The sequence below is a fragment of the Vipera berus genome (assembly GCF_964194415.1).
Source record: "Vipera berus genome assembly, chromosome: Z".
In the NCBI taxonomy this organism is placed as follows: domain Eukaryota; kingdom Metazoa; phylum Chordata; class Lepidosauria; order Squamata; family Viperidae; genus Vipera; species Vipera berus.
The window spans coordinates 104,548,890-104,570,353 of NC_138205.1; the positions used below are offsets into that span (position 1 = coordinate 104,548,890).

Genomic DNA, 21,464 nt, shown 5'->3' on the forward strand with positions numbered 1-21,464 from the left:
TATCTAACTTTGTATACATCAATAGTACCAAAAATTGTAACTGTGTAATGAGGCGGAAATGGAAAAAATATGGGTAAGAAAGGAGGATCAGGGAAAAAATACTGGATTGTGCAATACTGAACAGATTTATTTTGATAATAAATAATAATAATAATAATAATAATAATAATAATAATAATAATAATAATAATAATAATAATAAGAAGAAGAAGAAGAAGAAGAAGAAGAAGAAGAAGAGGAAGAAGAAGAGGAAGAAGAAGTAGTTGGAAGGGACCTTGGAGGTCATCTAGTCCAACCCCCTGCTAAGGCAGGAAACCCTATACCATTTCAGACAAATGGCTGTCCAGTCTCTTCTTAAAAACTTCCAGTGTTGGAGCATTCACCACTTCTGGAGGCAGGTTGTTCCACTGATTAATTGTTCTGACAGGAAATTTCTCCTTAGTTCTAGGTTGCTTCTTTCCTTGGCTAGTTTCCATCCATTGCTTCTTGTCCTGCTTTCAGGTGCTTTGGAGAATAGCTTGACTCCTTTGTGGCAGCCCCTGAGATATTAGAACACTGCTATCATGTCACCCCTCACCCTTCTCTTCATTAAACTACACATACCCAATTCCAGCAACCGTTCCCTACATGTTTTAGCCTCCGGTCCCCCAATCATCTTTGTTGCTCTTCTCTGTACTCTTTCTAGAGTCTCGACATCTTTTTTACATCGTGGTGACCAAAACTGGATGCAGTATTCCAGGTGTGGCCTTACCAAGGCATTGTAAAGTGGTATTAGAACTTCACGTGATCTTGATTCTATCCCCCTGTTAATGCAGCCTAGCACTGTGTTGGCTTTTTTGGCAGCTGCAGCACACTGCTGGCTCATATTTAAGTGATTGTCCACTAGGACTCCGAGATCCCTCTCACAGTTACTACTATCGAGCAAGGTACCACCTATACTATACCTGTGCATTTGATTTTTCCTGCCTAAATCCAGAACCTTACTTTTTTCACAATTGAATTTCATTTTGTTAGATAGTGCCCAGTGTTCGAGTCTGTCCAGATCCTCCTGTATCTTAAGCCTATCTTCTGGAGTGTTGGCTATTCCTGCCAGCTTGGTGTCGTCTGCAAATTTGATGAGTTCCCCATCTATCCCCTCATCCAAATCGTTGATGAAGATGTTGAAGAGTACTGGGCCCAGAACAGAGCCCTGGGGCACCCCACTACACACTTCCTTCCATGTAGATGCAGTTCTATTGAGGACCACATGCTGAGTACGGCCTGTCAGCCAGTTACGAATCCATCTGGTGGTAATGCTATCTAACCTACATTTTTCTATCTTATCAAGTAGTAGGTTGTGATCTACTTTATCAAATGCCTTACTGAAATCCAAGTAAATTATATCTACAGCATTCCTCTGGTCCAGTAGTTTTGGCACTTGGTCAAAGAATGCAATAAGGTTTGTCTGGCACGATCTGTTTTTGACAAACCCATGTTGGCTTTTAGTGATAACTTTGTTCGCATCAAGGTGTTCACTGATTTGTTGTTTGATTATCTTTTCCAGAATCTTCCCAGGTATTGAGGTCAGGCTGATAGGTCTGTAGTTTCCTGGATCTATTTTTTTCCCTTTTTTGAAGATGGGAACTACACCAGCTCTTTTCCATTCCTCTGGTAGTTCCCCAGTGCTCCAGGATCTTTGAAAAATATAGTTCAGTGGTTCTGAGATCATGTCTGCCAGTTCCTTGAGAACCTTGGGGTGTAATCCATCTGGTCCTGGTGGTTTGAACTCGTCTAGGCTGGGCAGGTGCTCACTTACCATTTTCTTGCCTATCTTAATTTGCGTTTCTATTCTGTTTTTTATGGCACTGGTTTTATCTATTTATTTATTTATTATTTAAACTTGTATACCGCCCTATTCCCGTAGGACTCAGGGCGGTTTACAGGGAAATTAAAAATACATAACATACAAACATTAAAATCGATTAAAACTAAGATTAAATTAAGTCCCTGAACTTAAACTAAAACCCCATTAATAAATAATTAAAACCCCTCAGTCCGGGCCAGACAGCTCAAAAAACTAAGTTTTCAAGTCCCTGAGAAATGAGCGAAGGTCGGGGGTAGGTTGGACTGTTTTTTCCCTTTGTGTAAAGACAGATGCAAAAAATGAGTTAAATAGTTCTGCTTTCTCCCTGTTGCTTGTCACCTTCTTGCCACTTTCCCCCACTAATGGACCAATCATTTCCTTAACTTTTTTCTTGTTTCTTATATGTTGAAAGAAGCTTTTTTTGTTATTTTTGACTTTGGTCGCAAGCCTTCGTTCATTTTGAGCCTTAGCTTCCCTCACTTCATCTTTGCAGGCACGGACTGTTTGATGGTATTCTGTCTTAGTTATGTGCCCCTCTTTCCACTTCTTATACTTGTCCTTTTTATCTTTCAGTTTATCAGAGTGTTCTTTATGCAGCCATGCTGGTTTCTTTTGAAAGCTGTTATTGTTCTTCTTTGTTGGTATTGTGCTAGACTGGGCCTTTATTATCTCACTTTTCAAAATTTCCCAAGCTTCTTGAGTTGTTTTCCCCTTTAGGATTCTCATCCATGGAATTCTTCCCAAGGTCTCTCTAAGTTTATTGAAATTAGCTCTTTTAAAGTCCAAGATTCTAGTTTGGCTGTATTCTATTGCTTGTGCTTCCATAATGTTGAATTCCAATATTGCATGATCACTTCCCCCCAAGGTTCCTGTGGCTTTGACACTTTCTATCATTTCATCTCTGTTACTGAGAATTAAATCCAATATGGCTAATCCCCTAGTTCCCTTCTCTACTTTTTGGGAGAGAAAGTTGTCTGCTAGGTTTGTCAGGAATCTGTTAGATCTTCCACTTGGTGCAGAATTTGTCTCCCAGTTGATATCAGGGTAATTAAAGTCCCCCATTACTATTGTGATGCGCTTCCTACATACCTTAGTTAACTGACTAGCAAAAAGTTCATCTATTTCCTCTGTTTGGTTGGGCGGCCTATAGTATACACCTATGGCAATGTCATTTTTCCCCCTTTTATATTGATCCAAATACATTCAAGTTTACAGTTTTCATCATTGTTGTGCTCTATTTCTGTAGAGATAAAATTATTTCTTATATATAGAGCAACTACACCTCCTCTTTTGTTTAGTCTATTTCTTTTAAATAATTTAAATCCCTCTAGCTGTGTGTTCCATTTGTGGGTTTCATCCCACCATGTTTCTGTAATGGCAACAATATCATATCCGCCCTCATTTACCTGAATTTCTAGTTCTCCCTGCTTACTGTTCATACTCTGCACATTGATGTACAGACATTTGAGTCCTTTATGACTCACCCTGTCTTTACTTGCTACATAACTTGTGTGGTGCCTAAGTTCCCCTATTTTCTTAGATTGCCGGGGACAGTGATGTTCTGTATCAATTAACTCACTGTCCCCATTGTTTAGTTTAAATATTCCTTCAGAAAAGCTGTGAATTTATTGCCAAGTAACTCAGTCCCTTTCTTGGATGGATGCAGACCATCTCTTTTGTACATTTTTTCATTGGACCAGCTACAGACATCATGACTAATATAACCAAAGCCTTCTCCTTTACACCACTCGTTTAGCCACATATTAAATTCTGCTATATGCTGGCCTTTTCCATTTTGCTCCTTATACACTGGTAAGACCTCTGAAAAAGTGAGCCTACAGCCTGTTCTGCTGAGTTCCTGCCCCAAGCTCTGGAAATCATTCTGCACAGAGAGTACATCATTTTGGGACAGATCGTTAGTGCCAAGATGTACAATGGCATCCACATCACAATCTTTGCTGGCATGGTTGACTATTTTGAAAATACGCTTCTTGTCCCTACTGGCAGTAGCACCTGGAAGACACCTGACCTCTTTTGAAACCTCTGTATCCTTTCCTAAATTTACATCCCTTATAATTGAGTCACCAACCAGAAGGTGGCTTCTCTTTTTGGGTACCTTTCTTTTCTTGCATGACTGATGTGTAATACCTGATTCGCACTTCTCCCTTTGAGAAACAAGTTCATCTCAGACCATGGTCCCCTGCTTATTTGAGTTATCACAATTACCTTGACCTGTTTCCTTAATGTCCCTGTTAAGGTCAGCAAGGGCACTGTATCTGTTATGCAGGGACACAGCTAAAGCTTTGGGCTTATGGTTCACAGCTCTCACCCTGCCAGATCCCACAGTTGTCCACACTGCCCTTCTCCTGCAGGATCTTTGTGGTAGAGGGGGCTGATAGCCTGGAGGCTCAGTAGAGTAGGAGGGCTGAACTGAACACCTGATTTCTGCCTGAAGAGCGCAGATTACAGACCCTAGATGAATAATCTGTCCTTGTAGACTAGTAATTTGTGTACATATAGGACAGTTTCCCAGTTTGAAAAGAGTGCTGCGAAAGACAGCTGCAAAACAAGTGTTGCACTGAACTACGCCAGACATGCTGAGATTTAAGGAATCTCAGATGCACTTGCCCTGAATATACCACCACTATTTTTTATTTTGTTATATGATTCACACGCTGTTAGGCACGTGGGCCGCTATTGTGCCCCTCCACCCACTCCTCCTTAACTCACAGTTTTGTAGCTTTTCCCAGCAGCCTCTGGCAGTTTAAAAGCAAAGAGGGTCCAATCAGCAAGACTTAGCTACTGTGCCCCTCCACCCACATCTCCTTAACTTGCAGTTTTGTAGCTTTTCCCAGCAGCCTCTAGCATTTTAAAAGCAAAGAGGGTCCAATCAAGGACTTAGCTACTGTGCCCCTCCACCCACTTAATGTTAATGTTAAATATGTGAACCCAGACAATATGTTGTTTACTAAGCACTAAAGATTGTAATTCTTAAAAATTAATAAAACATTAAACTACAAAGAAAGCTGGATTAAAACAATAGAGGAACTGGACTTGAGCACAAGTAGCCACAAAGCATGGAGATTCTTGAGCACCTGAATAATAATTCAATTTGCCCTAGAGATCATGTCAACATGACTGCAGACCAGTCAGTCATCTTCTTAAGAATGGCAACCCAGATCAAAGGCCATCAAAACACAAGATTAACAAATAGAAATAAGGAAGATGAAACAACCAACTTGTCATCTCTCTTTATTATGGAAGTACTGAGAGAAACTATAAGGAAGGGAAGGCCACGGAAAGCTGCTGATTTAGATGACATCCTTATTGAACAGGTAGAATATGGACTGAAAGCAAGACAGTTGCTACTAGAAATGTTTAATGAATGCTTGGAACAATGTAAGATTCCTAGTATCTGAGGAAAGGCTAAGGTTATAGCCGTTTTAAAACCAGGTAAAGGCCAATAATCCTAAGAACTACCATCCAATTTCTCTCTTGTGCTATATCTGTAAAATCTTTGAAAGAATTATACAAAATCACTTCACTATAACTGTAGAACCCCTTTTCACTCTACAGCAGGCTGTATTTAAGAGACTGAAGCAGAAAGTTTATGATACGACTAAAGATTTTAAATTTATGAATATCATCAGAAATTTGCTTCAGAACCATATATTTTTATAAAGTTCCAAAGAGAATGAAGTAGAAGGAGGAACCAAAGGAATGGCTTATAACAGGGTAGTATATTGGCTCCAACTCTTTTTAATCTTTGCACCAATGATCAGCCACTCCCTGAAGATACTAACAACCATATGTATGCTGACGATCCAGCAATGGCTATACAGGGAAAAACATTTGAGGAGGTTGAAAAATGTTTAATTGAAGCCCTAGTAGCAGTGGATTGATACTATTGTGATAACCAGTAAAACTCAAATCCAGCAAAAAGGTATTTTTTATCTTCCCAATAAGCAGTCTACTAGGAAGCTGCACATTATATAGAAGGGGACATTACTGGAGCATTGCCACCGCCCTAAATATTTAGGAACCACTCTAGACATGCCTAATATTTAAACACCACTGTACCAACACTAAACTGAAGGTTAGTGGACAAAATAACATCCTCAGGAAATTAATGAGCTCTATCTGATCTGCCAAACCAAGGGTCCTTCAGAGAACAGATCCTACTCTTTACTACTCAGCAGGTGAATATGCTTACCCAGTCTGGTAAAAATCAATACATGCTGGAAAAGATAATAATAATAATAATAATAATAATAATAATAATAATAATAATAATAATAATAATAATAATAATAATAATAATAATAATAATAATAATTTTATTTGTATACCGCCCTTCTCCCGAAGGACTCAGGGCGGTGAACAGGGCAAACATATAAAAATACAAGACTACAAATATTAAAAAAGATTAAACAAAGTTGATGTTGCTCTGACTGAAGCTGCAGAATTATTACCGGATGCCTTAAACCTACCCCTCTAGATAAGATCTACCACCTAGCCGGCATTGCCCAGCCTGCTGTTTGCAGTGAAGAAGCACCATACAGAGAGGCTTAAATCGTCTATCTCTAGACCATATCCTCTCTATGGCCTACAACCTGCTCAGCAGAGACTAAAATCCAAGAAAAGCTTCCTTAGGTTGACCGAAGTCTATGAAGAATTTGAAAGCAGAATGGATCTATGGAAAGCTACAAAGAACCAACACTGGATGGAACCAGTGGAGAATCTGGCACTTGGGTCTGACGAAAGCTGGGAAGTATGGAAATCATTGAATAGACTGCACATGGGTACAAGATCCAGAGACACTCTGAACAAATGGGGCTATCCGGTTGCTACTGCTCTTTGCAATAGTGGTGACATGCAGACAACAACACATATGTATACCTGCCCTTTGTGCCCCAATCAGTGTATACTTGAGGACCTCATGGCAGCACGACAGAACACAATGTTGCTAGTTTCTGGGCAAGATCTGTGCATATTTTAATCTTGTATTTTATACTTTAAATGTTATGTTATATACTATGCCTTATTTTAATTGTGATAATTCTGACATGAATAAACAAATATCCGCACATAACATTAGGCCACATCATGGTTTGCCAATAAAATTCCTGTACAATTCTAATGAATCACATATACTCTGAAATAAATTATATGGTGATTTTGTATAATATGTAAATCAATCAAATAAAATTTTATAAAATATTAAGCTAAATGATCCTCACATTGAGAAGATATCTCAAATGTATGGATCTAATATTGATGTCTGCAAATACTGTTAGAGACCCCTCTAGTCTGATGAAACCAAGAGAACATATAATTAGAAAGCATTCACTTTATCTCAAGAAAATCTGATTACCTCTATTCCATTCAATTTATAATTAGTTTAGTTGACAATATTACTTTAATCAATTAAATAAAATATCTGATCAAACTCAAAAGTCTTCTTAATTAACCAAGAAAAACCCCAAACTGCCCTTTTAACAGAAGTATTGTCATTAAAGACATAGTTCCTCATGTGTACGAGTATGATTTTTCTAACTTTCATATTAACTATTGCATTTTTTTCACATGCAATTTCTTCAGTTTGAATTGGTTAACTAACTAAAATTCATATCTTTGATGTTTTAAAGGATACCTTAGTTTCCAGTATCTTGAAAAGATGATCTAATCCTTGATTTTCTCTTAGCATCACTCTTGTTTCTCTGTCAATGGTAATGATACCTAAAGTTTTGAGTGCTAACAACTGAATAACTGGGTAGTCAGACTTCAGAAGTTCCAACAAAGGAGGAATTACATTTAATTCACGTATTGCAGCACGACTCTGAAAATCCTATATTTAAATATTAAAAAAATGTGATTGGGGAAAAACAATATAAAGCACAGTACAATTGTGACTGTTAAAAATGAATAAGTTAGCTCAAATACAGTTTAAAGATATTTCTTCAACATTGAGTTCCTTTTGTCATAAATTATATATTAAACAGAGCAAAAGTCAGAATATTTTTAGCTCACAAATATTTATACATGATAAACTTTACCAGAGAAAATTTCCAGTATATTGATACAAGAGGAATAAAAGAAATGCAGTTTTACCATTTCATATTTGTATACATCCTCATATCTCTACTTTCTTGCCTTGTTAAAAAAAAATTCTGACTGTGCAACATTAAAATAGTAAAAGTTACTAGTTTTAAGTTTAAAAAAGACATTTTTTTTTCTGTGCAGTTTTCTATACAGTTTCACTTATCACTTTAAATAAGCACCAGGTGCAGTTGTCCTGATATACCTAACAATAAGGATAGATAGCCAAAGAATGGATACAGCAAAATGTGATTCAGAATAAAGACATGCTCTGGTGCCCTAGAAAAGATTGAACTGTGAATTGAATTCATTACAGACTTGATTCACTTATAACTTGGTCCACAACCCTGTTCAGTTGGAGCACTTGGATTTAAGCCAATTTGTTACCATTTAAATCAGGAGAGCTAAAGTAACTTAAGTCCCACTGTTTCAGCTTCACTGGATTGTAGATTGAGCTATTAGACTTTGAAAAGAGCTCTCCTACCAATTTACTATTCTTTTGCTAACCAGTCTATGGTGACATTAACACTGATTGTGAAGGTAACCAATTACAATAACCTTCCCCCCTTCTGAAAAGAAGCTGTCAAAATCATTTACTAAGACTTTAAAAAGTACAAAATCATTATGTGTTAGGCAAGAATAAGGCAAAATAATACTTCTTATTCCAAACCCTCAAAAATGGACATTTTATAGCCTTTCATAGAACTTCAACATTTTTCCAGATGAAGAGAAAAGATTTTATGCTTTCTTCTACTGAAAATTATTTCCTTTATAGACATTTAAATGGAGCATGCTCTGACCTATGCTACACAGATTTAATTAACAAATTTAATCAGAATCAATGAGACTTGCCATTTAGTAAATCACCCTAATTCATTCAAGAGACATCTGACATCCAGCCCTTGCCATTTGAAAGCAGTAAAACTTTTGTGAGCAGATTCAGATCTGTGGGCATAGCGATAGCATTAATCATATTTTACCAAGGATAGAAAACAGAAACTTGAATGTTTCTCCATGTTTCTTATAAGCACTCTTATTTTCCTCCTAACTAATTTACAATCAGCAGTCTTATGGATTAAAATAATGATCCCAGTTGTGTTAAGTGGAAGGGGGGAATTTATCAAGCAAACCAGCCCATGCCAGTTTGAGGGGATATGAGGAGTAGGATATGTTTGAAAATGAGATGGCAGGAAAAGTTGGATAAATAAAATGCAGATCAAACACAAATCAGCATCTAATATCAGATTCATTTACAGAAGACATTATTTTCTAATGAAAAATGAAGGGAAAACATCACCTGCACTAGATTATAGATGCATTCCACACAATTCTTCTTAACATCAGGATCAGGACTTCCTAGCAGTCGGATAAGAGGCTCTAGTCCACCTTGCTCAAATATTTGTATTTTACTATTATAATCAACTGACATATGTACGAGACAAAGGCTAGCAAACTCATGGATGACAACCTCTTCTACAAAATATTTAAAAATGACTGTGATCAAACATTATCCAGTAACAAATATGCACATTTTATAATCAAAGTGTTGACATACTCAATTAAAACGAAACTCTAATTATTTTCAAGATTTTAAAAATAAATGGGAACATGTATTTATTTAAAATTATCCAAAAGATTACAGTCCTACAAAAATACGTTGCCAAATGGGAATGGAAAAGTTCTATTTTCATTTTTCTATTTTTATGCACAGTGGTTATTGTTTTTATGTATGTTATGTTGATTTTATATTTTAGGTAAGCTGCTGACAGTCTTTCAACTGCAGGGATAGAAACTGAGAAAAAAACTAAAAAATAACTTAAAAACTAAAGCCATGACCATGAGTAGGTGGAAATGGCTTGGGAGACAGGAGGAAAGACAACCATCATGCAAAAGGTATCTCAGTCCACAGAAGGAAAAGAGACATGGGAATCATCTCAAAAAAGATCATCCCTAATTATCTGGAAATTAAAAATAAAGAAGGGGAGAAGTACTTTCAGATTTGCAAAGTTTTGTTACTGCAACCTTAAAATAAATGTAATGTTAGACAACTTATTGGGTCATTGTTTCAGAGATATTTATTTAAACAGAGAAACAGAATGGCCAAGGGCCAAGAGCAAAAAAAGTATGGGAGTGGATGCAACCATGACACAGGACTGATCTACTTGATTTACCTGATCTACTTGATCTCCAGAAGCAAGGAGGATGGGCAGTCTACCCGGCCTTCAGAGGGCTACTTAAAATCTGGATGGTGGCACAACAGTGTGGTAACACAGAAGTGTCCACAGATTTGCTGAATTTCAATCCCACAGGTGTCATGGATCCCAGTTTTGGATGTATTCTGTAAATTAGCCCATTTGAGGTATCTTGATTCAAAAATCACTGCTATATGATGCACTGTTTTGCCCAGTTAAAGGTTACAGACACAAGAATTTTAGTTTAGTTTACAGTAGATGGTTGGTGCTTCTTGAGATGGTGCTTCTTGAAACATCATGTGATTAAAGCCCCATCTTTTTAATATGTGCTTTAGCATATAAGAGGGGCATCAATCATACAGCTGCAGCTGCTACTTTTATTTTTACTTCCCCAGCAAATAAGAGTATTTACCAAAAAGATGCTGCAAGTTACCTTCTGGTGCCAGACGAGCTATGAATGCACTTGTGACATCAAGCTGCCGTAGTGATTTCTTCACATCATCTATAATGAATGACATAAAGCAATATATTCTGTTAATTGAAGGGATAAAATATGCTGTCATGACTAATAATGCAGATATAATACTATTGTTTAATCCTCTAAAGGAGATGTGGTATTAAAGGACTGGCCTGGAAGAACACAGAAATAGACTACGTTTCACTCACAGTGGACAGGGAAAAATATATTTCATGAAATCAGTAAAACTAAAGAGCAAACAATTTCCAAAATTGAATTATGTATCTTTTGTTTGCTAAGCATCACACACACAATAATATTCCATGAAAGAATGAAGGATAATTACTGATTTTGGCAAAATTACTAATGCCCCTATAAACAGCAGTTTTTGAATGGCTTACGAATTTATTTAAAAATAATGTAGTTTTTCTTCAGCAGATATCATCCTATTTATGACAGCACTCTTAATCTTACAGTGCTTTGGTTTCAGTAATGATTTCACAAGGTATGAAATATGTTAAAAATTCAATATGCTATATTGAAAATCCATATTTTTCATCAAATCATAAAGCCAATATAACACTTTTCTATAAATTTTCACTATGTGTACACTTCCTTCTGTTCTCCTAGCTCTGCTACATATTTGTACATGGACATAAATATGTAAAATCCAATGCTGGTAAATCTCAGCTTGGGGTCTTATTCTGCCAAAGGAAGATCTACTCCTGATAAGCAAACACCTTTGTCTGATTACAATTTAGTGCCACTTATGACTTGGCAGCTTGATTCTTTTGCCAGCCTGTCAAATACTGCTGCTAACCTTTTACAACATTAATAAAAACGAGGAAGTATGCAACTTATTACTTTTAATTTTAATTAAATTAAAGCTTGCACCAAATAAAGTTCAGTTTTCACCCTGCTATCACCGACTTTCTCTACTTGGTTAGGCCCACTTCCTGGAGTGAAGCTTCTAATAGGGCTCTTAAAGGCCAGTGTTGCTTATGCTAAAGAAGTTGCATACTTAACTTACTTGACATTAAACTCCTCAGGTCTTGTACATTTTGTCTCTCTTCATAGACCTTTTTTACATTTTTTTCTGTTTCAGAACCAAGGTTATTATAATAGAACAGTTCAAACCCATCAACATTCATCATTGGCATCCTTCAGTCTCGAGAGACTATGGTATCATGCTCTGGAAAGGGGTCCTAAAGCAGCATCTGGTGTGGCTAAAAAGGCCAATTCGAAAGTGACAGTCCGTTCTGCGCTGAGGGCAGATACAGTCTGTCCCCTGTCCAGCCCCCAGATTTTGCTGGTTCTGGGACTGCCTCTTTGCCTCAGCCTGCCGCACAAGTGTCTCTTCGAATTGGAGAAGGCCATGCTGCATCTTTAGCCTCCAAGCTGAGTGATCAGAGGTCAAGGTTTCCCCGCTGTTAATGTCCATTCCCAAGGCCTTTAGATCCCTCTTGCAGATATCTTTATATGCTCTGGTCTCCCTCTGCAGCGCTTTCCCTGCACTAGTTCTCCATATAGGAGATCTTTCGGAATCTGACCATCAGCCATTCTCATGACATGCCCAAGCCAGCGCAGACGTCACTATTTCAATAGTTCAAATCCGATGGTGCTTTTTCAAGAGGCAACTGGACTTTATTGTTTTTCTTCGAAGACATTTCACTTCTCATCCAAGAAGCTTCTTCATCTCTGACTGGAGGGTGGGAAATGGAAGGATTTATATTCCTTGCAGACAGCTGGTCATTTGCTTTCTTTTAGAGAGTTGTTGAGGCTATTTGTCACCTAGGTAGTACAAATGGCTGTGGAGCCTTATTGGAACTGCTGAAAGGACTGTATTGTAGACTGGAGATATATGATATCATAGCTCTCCCTCACTATTGAGAGAGGGCTGTTTAATTTTGACACAGATGAAAACCCATAAATCTGTACATTGGGGAAACAAAACAACCACTTCATAAATGCATGGCACAACACAGGAGAACACACCCATCAAGACAAGATTCAGCAGTCCATTTGTATTTAAAAAACAAAGGACATTTTGGACAGAGGACTACTGGCTGGGAAGGGGTGAAAGAGGACATCTATGTCACAGTCCTTTCAGCAGTTCCAAGAAGGCTCCACATCCATTGGCACTACTCAGGTGACTCTGCGGACACAGATAAACCTCCAAGTGGCCTCAACGACTCTAAAAAATGCAAATAACTAGCTTTCTACAAGGAATATAAATCCTTCCATTTCCCACCATCCAGTCAGAGGTGAAGAAGCTTTTCAATGAGAAGCGAAACATCTTCAATGAAAAACAATGAAGTCCAGTGGCCTCTTGAAAAAGCACCTTTGGGACAACCATGACCTTGATGACTGAGAAACTCCATAAACATTTAGATAAGAACAGTTCAAAGTTAACTTTGTTAAACTCAGTGAGCTATTTTTAGTGTTGCTTAGTAGAAACATCAGACATACAACAATTTCATAGTTTACATAAGTTTAATATGTGTTAACAGTTTCACAATGCATAATACTGGCCATGTTTCTAAAAGGAACGCTTACTATGAGATGCCATGATTCCGACTACCATGGTAGCATTTCTGCGAACAGTGGGATCTTCATGTATAACTAACTTAAATAAAGGTTCTAATGCTCCAAGTTCAAGAAGTGTCAGCTTATTTTCTTCACCTAAAAAGCAATTGTTAATTACATTTAATTTCAAATATCCCTAATAATTATTATACTAACATAGTAAGCTTTCAATTTAACAGACCAATGGGGGGAAAAGTGTCCATAAAGGGAAAAAATCTATTAAACCTGAATATATTTTACACATCTTTTAGATATTTTATGCATTTTATGTCAGTATAAAGAGGCATATGGGATTTTATATATGCACAGAATACTAGTATAGACAGGTTTTGTCAATGGCAACTCAGTTTGTCCAGTAAACTCCCTTAAAATGAAGATTTACTGTACCAATAGTAGTGATTGAAGAAGAAAAAAATCACAATATCAAAGGATGAACTACCTTGAAATAGAAAAATATATCTATCTGTCAAGGTCACATTTTTCTCTGCAATGATTCAGCAGTAACCTAGCTAAGGCATGTAGATGATAATAATATGCATGAATAATAATAATTAATAATAAGCTGAAGAAACAGTGGATACCTTAGTTGCTGCAAGATTACATAGACTTGATTACAAACATTAGCATGACAAAGTAGCAACAATGGTGCATTGAAATATCTGCAAGAAATATCATTTGCCTGCAAGCAAAAACTAGTGGGACCACAAAATAGACAAAGTAATAGAAAATGAAGAAGCTAAAGTGCTCTGGGATTTTCAAATTCAAACAGAGTATCTGCCACATAACACTCCAAATTTAACAACTGTCAATAAAAAAGAGAAAATAGTCTGGAGAGTGGATGTTCAGTACCTAGAGACAGCAGAATAAAAAAATAATAGAGAAAGAACTGGAGAAAATAACAAAATATAAAATGCAAAGATCTGCAAAAATAAGTAGAACAAAAGAAAGCAAAGATAATACCAATAATGATAGGTGCCTTGGGTGTAAAAAAAAACCTAGTCAATTGCAAAAGGCGCTTTTACAGTACCTGGAACAGCTTACACCATGCAATGTTATGTTTAACACCATCATACAACAGCATCTCTCTGGTCTAGGTCAATAGGTGGACAAAAATGCCAAATCCAGTCTAAACATCCGGCTGGCTGCATGACAAACTATAATACACTTTACTTGCAATAGCTTATATCTTGCAATGACAGCTTTAACGCCATCAAACAACAATATAGAGGGTCAATTTGGTTTAGTGATTAAGCTGCTAGTGAGTCAGTCACTCTCTCTCAGCCCAAGGTACCCCACAGGGTTCTTTTTTGTGGGGAAATAAGGAAGATGTATTAGATATAGTCTAATTATATTCATCACTAGAAATGTTATATTTATAAAAATAATGTGGGATATAAACTAACAAACATCGGCCTATCCCAGATCTTTCAGGACTCAATAAGTGGATAAAAATGCCAAATTCAGTCTAAACATCTGGCTGACCATGAGATCAACCACAATAATCTGATTCAATTTTCCTTGCTGTTCTTTATCTGGAAGAGATCGCTTATAAGAGAAGCTTGCATAACTTATAGTTCTGTATTACTCTACGTAACTATGTAATGTCTCGCACAGTGTTGGCACTTAAATATTAAACAGAAATAGAAATGATTCATAATTAATAAACAAGTGGAACATGATAAAAGAACAAACCTTTTAATGCAAATTTATACAGAGCTTCACATGCTTTATATAGCACTTCCTCTTCAGGGGAATTGAGCATCAGTACCACTGTTGCAGCTTTTTTGCTTTCAACTGACAAAGGATCAAACTAGAAAACCAATAGTAAGTCAGTGTTATAAAGTTCAGTGCCATAGGTATTTACTGATAAATATAAGGCAACCATTGAACATATCTTTTGAAATTACAGTATATAATAATATATATATACTTACATATATATTATACATATATATATATATATATATATATATATATATATATATATATATATATATATATATATATATATATATATATATATACAGTATATATATATATATATAGTATATATATATATATATACAGTATATATATATATATACAGTATATATATATCTTACAGGAAGGATTCAATTGTTTGTAACTTTAATGGCAATTTAATGGCTTACAAGAAGATTCCATTTTCCTTTCCCTTGTTCTCTGTGCAAGGAGATTTTGAAAGTAGAAGTCTGAAATGCATGTTTGCAGAGGGCTATTGAAATTTGGTTGATGATCCATATGGCCACAGATAGCCTACCTCTAAAACATGGACGAATAGGAGATGAACAATAATTATACTGAAAATTCAAATTCCACTAATTCAGCATTTGGTTTAAAAATTTCCAGCAAACTGCCTCTTTCCCTACTCATAGGAAATCTACTGAGCACATATAATAGAGTTTTTGAAATTGTAATGATATACATCAATCAGTAATTCTGAAAAAGAGATGGCAATGAAATGATCTCAAAATTCTAAGATTTTGAGATCAGTGAGTTTTTAAAAGAAGCAAGATTTGTTGCTGATCTGGCTATAAGCCACAAACCTAGCAAGAGCACTTACAGATTTGATCAAACATCAAAAATTTAATTATAAAATATGATGTACGTAGACACTTTAGACTGAAATACATTATATTTTACTCAAGCAATTCTCTGCATCCTACATAAAAGGGTCAGAAAAGCTAAAGATAACAGCATTGTACATGATTCAATGAAGAGCTCCTGCTCAGTGTACTAAAAACAGGTTACTAGGGATGCAAAAAGTCTGAAGAAGAAAGGAAGAGACATAGTACAGAAGAAATGCAATTGTATTACAAAACCCTGCAGTGCACTTTCATGTGGAATCCATGGACCACACTGATCAGATCAACTCAAAAAGAACATTCCTATCAAGTGGGGAAAAGGATATCAAGCATGACAACTGAGATGACAGAAATTCTCAGAAGTTTTCATTTGAAAACTCCTATTTGTACCTGTAATAATAGCCTCAAAGGCAACTTAAGAAATAATGGAATCAGATGGATAGGCTGAACAGGCTATACAAATGTTCTTTTCTTTTTTTTAATGATATAAAGTTCAGATATACTACATAAGTGAATCATAGTGTCATAGAGCTGAAGAGCTATTTAGGCCACCAGGTCCAGCCCTCTGTTCAGTGCAGAAATCCAAATTAAGCAACCCCAACAAATGGCTGTGGAACTACCACTCAACTATATCTAGGAAAGGAAAGCTCACAACCTCCTTTGGTACTTGACTCTTTTGTTGAACCGCTCTTACTGATAGGAAGTACTGCCTTTGTGCATCTATGACCATTATTCTGTACAACGAGACAACAGAAAATAGAATTTGACCTAATTCTGTGTTACGTACGGTACCTTCAGTTGTCTTATCTCAGGGCAAAACCTCCCTAATTTTCTTGCTATGTCCTTGTTAGAATTAGCTTTAGTCCCTCGATTATTGTCAGTGCCTTTCTCTAGACCTGTTTCAATTTGTATGCAGTGTGCCCAGAATTGGATACAAAATTCAAGGATCTGATGGATACAGAATATAGTAGACCTATTATATCTCACAATCCAGCGACTAGATTTATTTTGATTTTAGCCTGTAATTGCATTTATCTTGATCCCAACTAATGTACACCTTGTGTTCATCTCACAGCCGGTGATTTTGATTTGGGTCTTGAGGCACTTTGCAATAGTCAAATCACTTCTCACTAGATATGTATAGGAATGAAGACAAAAGAAATACAGAAGCCACAATAAACAAATATATTAGAGATATAGAAATTATGAGAATACCGCAAAACTGGATTTTAAAGAATATAGAATGCTTATAGAAAATAGATAAAATAAATTAGAGAGTTAGTAGTAAGGTATTAACTTCGAAAATAATTGAAAGCATTTATAATGTACAATTCCTTTTTCTTTGTAAGCTTTCTTTTGTAATGTTTTAGTCTTGTCAAGTATTGAAGAGAGATTAAAAAAAATCAACTGTCCTAGTTTCCAATGCTTTATGTCAATCTGATTATTTGTATACAGAAAAGAACCTGCAACAGCCAATCCTTCTCTTCTCAGTCTATGAAGCTGACAAACATCTACCAACCCACAATGAAACAGAATTCCATAATAGCATAGGTCATTTTTGCCAACAACAAGCAGCATGGTGGCCTAGTGATGAAGACTCGCCTCTGACTCGGAAGGTTGAGAGTTAAATCCTAGGTAGCAGCAGATGTTTCTTTTTTAGGATCCAAAGAAAAAAATATCTGCTGCTAACTCTATATGGGCATCAGGATGGCCTTCTGGCCAGTAAACACTCAGTTTCACCCAGTCCCACCCAAATTAAAGGACTATAGAATCGTAAAAAGAAAAAAAATCTCATTAACAACCTTTGCCAGAACCAAAATGAAAGTATTTTCTGAGCCTAAAGATCAGACGCACTGTTTTATACTAGTTTAATTCCTTTCTCAACAGCTGGTTCCACTCTGTGGTAACTGTGGAGGAGGAATTGACCCAATGATGCTCCTCTATGGGATGCCAAAAACATTAGTATTTTAATCTATGTGAAGCTGATGGGGAAGATCATCCAGCAGTTCAGGGTCCAGTATCAATATACTGATAATACCCAACTCTACCCAATCCTCGGCCTCACTGGACATGGTACCAAAATCTTGTCTCACTATCTGAAGGTTATAAATGTCTGGAGTGCTGAAGCTTGGAATGTAGATTTTCCATAATCAGGTCAGCCTTCTGGAAAGTTCTCCTGCTAGAGATTTTAACATTATTAGCTTTCCAATAAACTAGATCTGTCTGCATGATACACTAGACCAGGGGTAGGCAACCTCAGCTCTTTTATGACTCATGGAATTCTGGGAGTTGAAGTCCATGAGTCATAAAAGAGCCGAGGTTGCCTACCCCTGCACTAGACCATATTATGATTGGATTAATGCACCAATTAAATCCAGATAATGGACAGAATTTTACATAAGCTGTAACTATGACTTGAAGGATGGAATTTATATCACAATGGCATAGCATATATTTTATCATTTTGATGAAACCTTCTGATTCAACAGATAATAGATTCAAATGCACCTGATACAATGCAAAATTTTAAAACAAGTTTTACATAATAAGCATTTAAAAAGCTGGAAGATACTTAGAAATAATATAAATAAGATAGAACATTTCAATGTCCAAGTTACAGATATTATTCTTCTGAGTACCCGATTTGAGTAATCAATTAAAATAATGTATGCAACTGAGCAGTAGCATAAAAGTTACAGGATAAAATGTATTTATTAATATGTATACTGTAATCATTCATATTACAAGCATTTGATTTCCAAGATAGCTTAGCACAACTGCATGTTTGAAAAAACTGAATATTTAAATACAGTTGAGAGGTGGAAAGAATAATATGAATAATAAACAAGACAGTATTGTGAAGCTCATAGTAGGATTCCACAGTGCTTTTTTTGTAAAAGAAAAAGGTGCCGGAACTCACACATGTCATACAACCCACCTTGCCTACCCTACAAGGTTCCATCCGAAAAAGGTACCGGAACTCCGTTCTGAGCGTTCTATGAGAAAAAAAGCCCTGGGATTCCATGGGGGGCGGGCAGGTTAACAATGAAAAAGAGCAGTGTACTATCAGGTGATTTGTCACTGAAATTTAAGACTATACTGATTTCATATAAAGACTTTAAAGTTATTTGTATCTCAGCATGATATGTGAACTAGCCAGTTTGGGTTTATTCAACAAATTTATTAATATAATAAAAGCTTAGGACAAGATGTAAACTGTTGTACTGTTGTACTGTTTACTGATGTAAACTAACAGTCTTATTGCTATCAATTAATTCTAGTCCATATTTTCTTCGTTAATAGGTTTTTGATGAAACAGCAATGGGAAAACAAAGGAAATCTAAAAAGGGAAGACAACATCTGAAATTCTTGAGTAGGGAAATTCTTAAGTAGGGAAATATTAAAAGCCCCAGATATATTTTGAGTAGAACTCTGTCTCTACTTAAGAATTTTTCTTGTATCCACACTTCTTCCTTTTTTTTTTCTTCCTGGGTGCCAATTAATAGTCCAATTTGGCCATGTTCAGGTTTTGTCCATGAAACACAGAGCTGAATGGAACTGAACAGCTAGCCTTCTGTTCAGACAAAAGGGATGAATTATCAGTCACTATTCTTTAAAGAGAAAAACCAAGGAAGTCCTTTTATTGCAAGACACAATACTAGATAGACTTACAGACAGAGGATCAGCTAAGTGAGGAAATTCCTAATAAATTTCTACAGATAAAGCGAGAATATTTAAATCTTGCTTATTTTTTCAATTAATATTAGAAGGGAGGTCTATAAAGAAATAGTATAAATAAAGGAGAATATTTGTAGCCCAGGTATGAAATGAGGGTCCTTGGTGCTCTCTGAGCCTGCTTATTTTCTTGCAGACATTTCATTACCCAAACTAGGTAACATCATCAGTGCACTGATGATGTTACCTAGTTTGTGTAATGAAACATCTTCAAGAAAACAAGCAGGCACAGAGAGCACCAAGGACCCCTCAAAGAAACAGTATCTTCTACTGTTAATCCTAGCAGTTTAGCAAAGCTATCAACACAACATCCTTACAAAACTTACACAAACAACAACTCTGTTGAGATCCTCTTCTGGAACATATCAAATTTACAATGAATTTTTTTTACAAATTAAAAAACATACCTCTCATAAATTAGCAACTGGGCAATGGATGGTAAAAATATAGATTATGATAACATAAAAAGAAGTCTTTTGAGGACAATTATTTATTTTAAAAGACAAAACAATATGGAAGACTGGCCTTCTACAACTTGATGCCCTACCTTACAGATAGAATCCAATAATCTTCATGAAATCAATGTGATATTTCCCCTGCTCTTTAAACACAAAGACCATGAATATGATTAAGTTTATATGATATTTTTAGAAACCAAAGGGAAGTAAGTAGGAGTAAAAGACTGAAGAAGAGAAAACTGGAGATTGTAATTGTGAAACATTTTTATGAGTATTGCTTTATAAACTTACCACATCCTTTGGAGGAGGCTCAACTTCTTTTTTTACCTTTTTACCCATTCTAAAAACAAACAGAACAGCAGGAATAGTCAGTGAATAGTACATTTTATATTTTTAATCTAATTTACATCTTGGCTTGGCTTGGCTTGGACGGGCTTGGCTTAATCGTTTTTTATGTTTTGCCGCCCTGACTTGACAAGGTCAACAATATTCTTTAACATCTTTATTCTAACTTTATTCTAACTATCTAGCTGCCTACAAATAGCCCAATGTGGACATTCTGGCATATGGCCCGCTTACACTATTCTATTGCGGACTCTGGGTCTGCATTTTTGCTGGATTTATTTAATTATCATTATGCACCTTAGTTACCCTAGCACGGTTCTGTTCGCCCTCAGGGGTGCCCCCCCATCCTGGGTGCGACCTGCCTCATTTTTCACTCTGCCTCTTGATGAAGGGCCCGATTGTTGGGACCCTGAGAGATGGCTGGGCAGGAACAGGGGCCTCAGGTATAAATTTAATAAGAGGCCCCTGGTTACTTTTCTAGTTAAATTTTTTGTGGGGTTAGGGAGGGGGGAGGGTCGTGGTTGGTTGGAAATGGGGGGTAATCCACCAACTGTTGTCCAGGCCAGGTCCGGGATTGATCGCGTAGGGGGGGAGCCGGGATTAGCTGCCTCCGGAGCTCTGGAGCAGAGGCACTTGACCGAGTTGTACCCTTGCGGCCCCTTACCCGGTGCATATCCCAGCGGGCTCCATGGTTTTCCGTGGAGCTCCGGGAGATGAAGCGTCGGAGACGGGGCCTAGAGAGCTGTTGGAGATCCAGCCGATCTGAATCCAACCGATTGCATCTAAGAACCTATATTAGGTCTTATCTCACGGTGATAGGGGTGGCGAGGTCTAATCACTTCGCTACCCTTATTGCGTCTGCAGATAATCGTCCGACCGCCCTGTTTAGGGTGACCCACTCCCTCCTTAATCAGGAGGTGAGGGAGAAACCCTTGCAGGGATGTGCCGAGGAGTTCAGTCAACATCTGTCGGACAAAATCGCTCGGATTCGGACCGGTTTGGACTCCAACTGGGCAGAGTCTGACGATCAGGACATGGGTGGTCTTGTCAATGTTATCTGGGAGGAGTTCGATCCTGTGACTCCGGAGGAAGTGGACAGGATTATGGGGAGGCTGAGCTCCACCACGTGTTTATTGGACCCGTGCC

At 36.9% G+C, this 21,464-nt stretch overlaps 1 protein-coding gene across 1 annotated transcript in view; it reads right to left on the bottom strand.

Moving 5' to 3' along the window:
- The window catches only part of ARMC3 (armadillo repeat containing 3), a gene marked incomplete at its 5' end in the record, with an annotated part of 74,999 nt that extends 54,687 nt beyond the window's left edge, over positions 1 to 20,312 (bottom strand). Inside the window, 6 exons of the mRNA XM_081343299.1 lie at positions 7,497 to 7,691; positions 9,240 to 9,415; positions 10,568 to 10,636; positions 13,148 to 13,273; positions 14,870 to 14,987; positions 20,265 to 20,312. Of these exons, the coding sequence (XP_081199425.1) occupies positions 7,497 to 7,691; positions 9,240 to 9,415; positions 10,568 to 10,636; positions 13,148 to 13,273; positions 14,870 to 14,987; positions 20,265 to 20,312 (732 nt within the window). The remainder of the gene's footprint in view (positions 1 to 7,496; positions 7,692 to 9,239; positions 9,416 to 10,567; positions 10,637 to 13,147; positions 13,274 to 14,869; positions 14,988 to 20,264) is intronic.
- Between the last annotated feature and the right edge of the window lie 1,152 nt (positions 20,313 to 21,464).